Below are 7,302 nucleotides of genomic sequence, written 5' to 3'. Positions count from 1 at the left end.
GGGGAGGGGGGGGGGGGGGGGGCGTGAAATGGTGTAAACTGCGAAAATGAAGTCTCAATCCAAATGAACCTAACAAGATCGACTCGAACTAGACGTCAATTAATGCACGCGTGTCACCTGATCCACATATACATGGATTCCTTTTTGCATGCGCAATTTATTACATATGAATGCAGAACAGAACATTTTTATTCGCAAACATGTCTGTATTTGTAAAAATCACTGCACAATCATTTAATCCTGAATTCCACAGAATCAAATTGAAAGGTATTTGTTTGTGGTAAGATACAAGTATACAATTTATGCAGTACATGGATAATTTTGCGTGCATCTATTAATAATTTTGAGCCTAATATCATCCCATAAAGTTGCGTTTGGTCTCTAGGGGTGGGAATCTTTAGTCACCTCATGATCCGATTCTGGGAGTCACGATCCAATTCCAGAACGATTCTTGATCTACTTTTCCCCCCTTAATTAATTAGTTAGTTTACTGACTTGAGAATCTTAAAATCCTTACATTTACATATCCTTACATAAGTAATTAAGTATTCGCGATGCATCAATTTATTTTCCCAGCCCTAGTAAAGGACATTGACTATACCGTGTGCAGGGACATAACTATCGCTTTTGACTCAACCGCTTTTTTTTTTTTTTTTTTTTACACCTTTCTTCACTTCGGTTTCAGTTTTTATGACCAACTTTTACTATGCGTTTCCATAACACTACCACTTGCAAGCCACGCATCACACACACTATAGGCAGCGCAATCCTAACAACCTGTGCACTTTGCCTATGTCTGCTAATTAGGGTCGCAAAATTCCGGGAATTTTCTAGACTGGAATCTTTCCATGGGAATTAACAGGAATATATGGGAATTAATGGGAATCAACTGGAAATTGGCAAAATTGCAGGAACTGGGGACTTAAATGTAGTTGAGATTTTTTGCAGCATAATCTTGGTTAAAACAACCTGATTTAATGCAATTTCAGTTTAATTTCTACCCTACACACTGCTCAAATCACATGCACACAGCTTACTAATGCAGGGCTATTGATGCCACACCCCCTACATGCACTGTGCTTTCCTCCATAACATGAACTGATCATTCCTTAAATCCTGCACACAATATCAAAATGTCCATCTTGGTAAGTATTCATGAATATTACAAAAAATGTTTAAAGGGGTCATATGATGCTGCTAAAATAACATGGGTGTAATGAAATGCGTTATGCAGTTTAAAGTTAAAATAATAAATAAAAACCCACACATTTCCACATACTGTCCATTGTTTCTCCTCTATGCCCCGCCTTTCTGAAACGCGTCGATTTTTACAAAGCACATCAGTCTGAAAAAGCGAGGTGTGCTGTGATTGGCCAGCTATCCAATGCGTTGTGATTGGCCAAATACCTCAAGCGTGAGACAGAAATGTTACACCCCTCACATACTGTTGATGCCATGTCCCGGCCGAAGCGACGAGACAAAAACCATTAAAACCCATTATAAACAAGGCATTTGTTGCATCGAGTGGGGACCATTACTCATTATAATGACTTGCATTGCATCGCGCCGTGTAAACAAAACTGTCTGCATTTGTGATCTGAGAAATGACAAAGTGCTACTCTACTGCCCAAAACTCGCGTTTGAATAGTCAGTGGCAAATCCTTTAAATGAAAACGTACTCACAGACTGGGAGTCAGAACTGCTGGCATTTTAGTCTAACGTTACTCTCCCAGGATCAGGGCATTGTAGGCTACTCTCACAGGAAACAGTCCTCAACCTCCGCAAAATGTGCATCACACATCTGAATATTTGGGTTGAACTGTTCTGGAACAGTGTTATAAATACAACTCAACCACTGATTTCTAGTCGTGTCCTCTTTCGGAAGACCAAACAAAGTGGTTTCGCTTTTACAACGAAAAACACAGTGGCCTAGCATGAGGGGAAGCCGCAGAATAAAAGTTACACCTTCTTTCTTTGCGTGAACATTTAGGCGGCGTTATGCAAATCTTCCCACATCGTGACGTAGACATGTGGGGGCGTGTTAGAACGAGCTGTTTTAGGTAGGTGTGGCTGACTCTGAACTTTTATAAAGAATATCTCTTTGGATTTGAGACTTTAGTCTTTGCAACTTTACAGATCTTCTTTATGCACCAAGAGCTTGTAACACTCCAAAGAGAAAGGAAAAATTTAAATCTCATCATATGACCCCTTTAAAACTTCCTTGTGCTGTGTGTAATGTACTGTGCAACTAAATTAGGCTATACCATTGTAAAAACAAATACACTGACTAAAACCATAGACTGGAACAAACATTTAGGCAAGATAATAAAAATGACTAAAAATAGTCTAAAAATGACCCTCCCCCCACACACACAATCCCCTATAGTCACCTAAGAGGGGGATTCCCCTGCATTTTCTCTGAAGCCACACTTGCTGCATTTGAGCCCAAAGACTACATCTAAGTTTTGAAATTCTAAACAGGGGCGTAATTTCCACTGGGGACAGGGGGGACATGTCCCCCCCACTTTTCAAATTCCCGTTTGTGCCCCCCCCCCCCCACTTTCAAATTTGTTTAGGATTTTTTTAACCGCACGCCGTCATCGACACGGAGCAGCAGGACAGAGCAGGGCACAGACGCGCGTCCGCGTCCAGGAACGTTGCGTGCACTCTAAAAATAGCTCACTGAAAGTTCTAATGAGCGGGTATCGCGGTTGTGGCACAGTCAGCGATGAAACGCCAGAAGCAGCAACAGATGACTTCAAAGTCATCATGGATGAAAAGAAAGAAAGAAAGGAGATGTCAGTTGGTTGATTCAGTAAATTAGCTCAGGTCAGGATAATCATATTTTCTGTCCTACACCTGTTAATGTTAGCCTAGGTTGACTGAGCGAACATACACTGTTGCTAGGTAACAGACTGTTGTTAGCTAAACATAAAGACACTGACTTACCGCCACCTACTGGTGGTTTTAGTATTTAAAAGAATCACTTTTCACTTTATCATCATTGCATATTAATCTATTGAACTTTTTTTTTTTTTTAAACATTAATATTCCATTTATAAAGAAATGCATTGGAAAGTCAATTTAGGGGGCAAATATTGTGCTTTAATGGAAAAGGTGCAGTCTAAAGCCCCGTTCACACCAAGAACGATAACTAAAGATAACGATATTAGCGTCCACACCAGCGAACGATATCGTCTGTTTATTCTAAGCGCACGCGCGTCTGCCGCTTTAAATTCTTGAGCAGGATGGATTCTGATTGGCTGTCTGTTTTATTGTTCATCAGCTGGGAAAAAATCGTTTCGAAAGTGATCACAACGATATCGTTCCTCTGTATCGTTATGGTGTGAACTATGCTATTCTTTAATATTGAGAACGATTTTTAGAACTATATCGTTATCTTTATAGTTATCGTGCTTGGTGTGAACGGGGCTTAAGTGGAAGAGAGGGGGTACACAGAAATGCTTCAGGGGGTACTCCACTCTAAAAAGTCTGGGAACCACTGATGTAGAACATTCTGTCCTGTGCAACAAATTATTTATTTAATATTTTCAGGTACAGCGGTTAGTTTGAAATAAAAGTTTGTTTAACAGTGGAAATTGAGTCTCACATTATTTAAACATTATTCAAAACATTGATGGTGAACATTTTCGACTTTATAAAATGATTCTCTCAAGTCTTGGCGATCGACCCTTATTAAACAGACATCTTTTTCTTATCAAGCCTTCATTTATTTTATCAAAAATACAGAACAAAACCATAATATTGCGCAGTATTACTGGTGTTACAATTTTAAATAATGGTTTTCGGTTTTTATATACTTTAAAATATAATGTTTTTCTATGATGCAAAGCTGATGAATCATTACTCCAATCTTCAGTGTCACATGATTCTCCAGAAATCATATATGCTTATTTATAATAAATTTTGGAAAGACGTGGAGGTACTGGTCTGCTTATCTCTAATGATTGGAAATGTATTCCTTCACCCTCTCTGGGTATTAGCAGCTCCTTTAAAATCACATTCAGTCACTATTACCCACCCTTTTAAAATCCATTTTGTAGTTGTTTATCGACCCCCAGGACCACAAGGTAACTTTTCGGATGAATTAAATGTGCTGCTCTCAACCTTTCCTGAGGATGGTACTCCCCTAGTTATGCTGGGAGACTTCAACATCCACCTAGATAAACCTCAGGTTGCAGACTTCTGCACTCTGCTTGCCTCTTCTGATCTCAACAGAGTATCAACTACGGCTACTCACAAATCAGGCAACCAAATGGACCTTATTTACACACGACACTGCTCCACTGATCATGTGCTGGTTACTCCACTGCACACCTCGGATCACTTCCTCCTCACTCTTAACCTCAACATGGTTCCTGACACAACACATACTCCTCCACGTGTCATCTTTCGACGTAACCTACACTCGCTCTCACCCTCCCGGCTATCTGCTATGGTTTCATCTTCGCTTCCTCCCCCTAAACAGTTAGCATCTCTTGATGCTATGGCTGGACAATAATTCAATATCAATATGTATCACGATATAATTCTTTTCAATAACGGTGATATGATTTTTAAACATTTCCAATATACATTACCAGCGTTTCCCATACATTGATTTATTTGTGGCGTTTGACTTCGTTGAATAAACATGAGCACTGCACGTTTCAAAATCAAAACGTGGCGTGGGTGTTTTATATGAATGTATCCCTGAAGGGAACCGACTGTCTTCAGAAAAGTTTCTATGACATTTTAATTTTATCTGATAAAGTAGCGTTCATGAGCGGAGCTGCTTTGATTACAGCCATTACTGGGGAAACCGCAAGTTCTACCGCTCACAGCATCTCCTGCTGGCAGACAATCAGTTTTTCCAATAAGCCCGTCTCCAGCAACATGTTTTTGTTGTTGCGCTTGTTACAAAAGATTTCTATTTCAGATAAATGCTGTTCTTCTGAACTTTTTATCCATCAAAGGAACCTGAAAAAAAAAAATAATAATTCTACTTGGCTGTTTTCAACCTAATAATAAATTATTTTTGAGCAGCAAATCAGAATATTAGAATGATTTCTGAAGGATTATGTGACTGGAGTAATGATGCTAAAAATATAGCTTTGAAATCACAGGAATAAATTGCATTTTAAAATATTTCCAAATAGAAGTGTCATTTTAAATAGTAAAATTATTTCAAAATGTTACCGTTTTTTGCTGTATTTTGGATCAAATAAATGCAGGCTTGGTGAGCAGAAGAGAATTCTTTAAAAACAATAAAACGCTTACTGTTCAAAAACTTTTGACTGGTATGTTAGAAGATATTAATAATTAATCAGGTGAGTCCGAGATGTTTATTTGATAGTGATTTCACATTTCTTGTTTGTATGAAGGCTAAATACAAATAAAAGGTGAACATTAATTTATTTGTGCTGTTTTTTTTTCTAAAGTATTATATGGTTTTATATGAGGTGTCATAGACTTGGCAAATTCATTTTTCATAAGTTTGTATGCACAGACATCTGTTGTGGGCGTTCTTGGCAGTTTTTACAAGGCTTTTTAAAATAGTGTTCATATCGATATCAGAATTATATCATATAGACCGAAATTAAGAAATATATTGTGATATAAACTTTGGCTATATCGTCCAGCCCTACTTGATGCTAACAGTGCTACTGTTACTTTCTGCTCCACTCTTACATCTTTAGACATTGTCCGCCCCTTGTCTTGACAGTGATTTCACATTTCTTGTTTGTATGAAGGCTAAATACAAATAAAAGGTGAACATTGGGGGGGGGGGAATAACCATATAATACTTTTATTTATTTGTGCTGTCATAGACTTGGCAAATTAATTTTTCATAAGTTTGTATGCACAGACATCTGTTGTGGGCGTTCTTGGCAGTTTTTACAAGGCTTTTTAAAATAGTGTTCATATCGATATCAGAATTATATCATATAGACCGAAATTAAGAAATATATTGTGATATAAACTTTGGCTATATCGTCCAGCCCTACTTGATGCTAACAGTGCTACCGATACTTTCTGCTCCACTCTTACATCTTTAGACATTGTCCGCCCCTTGTCTTCCAGGCCAGGCCGTACCACCCCTTCTGGCCCTTGGCTGTCTGATGTTCTCCGCGAGCATCATTCTAAGCTCAGGGCTGCTGAAAGGGTGTGGCGCAAATAAAAAAAAATACTACTGGGCCTTAATGTGTATGTCACTCCTCTCTTCCTTCTCTGCTAATGTCTCCACTGCTAAAAGGGCATACTATCATAAAATTAACAATTCATGTAACTCTCGCATGCTCTTTAAAACATTTTCCTCCCTCCTTTGTCCTCACCCTCCTTCATCAACTCTAGGTTTCCCTTCTTCCTTTCATTGCAAAAACACTTGAATGAGCTGTGTTTAACCAAGTCTCTGATGATGTAAAAATCGACGCGTTTCAGAAAGGTGGGGCATAGAGGAGAAACAATGTACAGTATGTGGAAATCTTTTTTTTTTAACCTAACGCATAAACTCAAAGGAAGGAATGGAAAACAAAACATCTTAGCTCTTTAATAGCATTTTTCTTCAGCTGCTGAAAGTTGAAGTTACCAGCATGACATAAATGCAATACAAAAATCAATAATTGCTAGATTGCAGTTAAATTAATTAACTGCCAATGAGGAAAAGAAAAAAACACTTGTAAGCAGTATTACAGCTGCAGGAACATAAAACCGGGTAGCAGGTTTTATGTTTATTTACAGTTTTTAATATCCTGTTACAATCATCTGGTCTACAGAAACTTAAAAACAAGTGCTCAATGCAATACATTACTGATGTTATTGTACTTACTGCGTCCTCCTCCTCCTCCTCCACCACCACCGCCGCCTCCTCCTCCGCCGCCTCCTCCACCACCACCGTAATAACCCCCTCCATTGCTGTCGCGGTCCCGGCGCGGACCCCTGGCATGCTCCACCATGACCCTCTCCCCACACAGCTCTTTACCGTTCAGCTCATAGACGGCATCATCAGCATCACGGGTGTCTTCAAACTCAACAAAGCCGTACCTATAAACACAGCACTGATTAGACCCAGCCTTAAAAAGCAGTGTACAAGTCTAATGGGGGTAGTGGTTAACTCTGAAAGTCACGGAACCCCAACAAGCCACTTTGGACAGTCTCATGATCTCAGGCTCACTGTCCCTCAAATAATGTGTTGTTCATTTGTTAAAAGTTACTGAAAGCATAATAAGCACCTATTCAAAAGAATCAGATCAGATCTACTTTTAAAAGATCCACTGTGAAGAAAACCCAATTTGAACTCCT

At 38.9% G+C, this 7,302-nt stretch overlaps 1 protein-coding gene across 1 annotated transcript in view; it reads right to left on the bottom strand.

Moving 5' to 3' along the window:
• LOC107555802 (serine/arginine-rich splicing factor 6-like) overlaps nt 1-7,038 on the bottom strand; it is a 12,953-nt gene extending 5,915 nt beyond the window's left edge. The window contains exons 1-2 of the mRNA XM_016238706.1: nt 6,881-7,038; nt 6,830-6,841 (exon numbers count right to left, since the gene is read on the bottom strand). Of these exons, the coding sequence (XP_016094192.1) occupies nt 6,830-6,841; nt 6,881-6,956 (88 nt within the window). The 5' untranslated portion in view covers nt 6,957-7,038. The remainder of the gene's footprint in view (nt 1-6,829; nt 6,842-6,880) is intronic.
• Nucleotides 7,039-7,302: the final 264 nt, after the last annotated feature.

The sequence above is a fragment of the Sinocyclocheilus grahami genome, unplaced genomic scaffold (assembly GCF_001515645.1).
Source record: "Sinocyclocheilus grahami isolate Dianchi unplaced genomic scaffold, SAMN03320097.WGS_v1.1 scaffold545.1, whole genome shotgun sequence".
NCBI classification, from domain to species: domain Eukaryota; kingdom Metazoa; phylum Chordata; class Actinopteri; order Cypriniformes; family Cyprinidae; genus Sinocyclocheilus; species Sinocyclocheilus grahami.
Note: the sequence above shows the minus strand (reverse complement) of the source record. Positions and strands in the feature narration are given on the sequence as shown.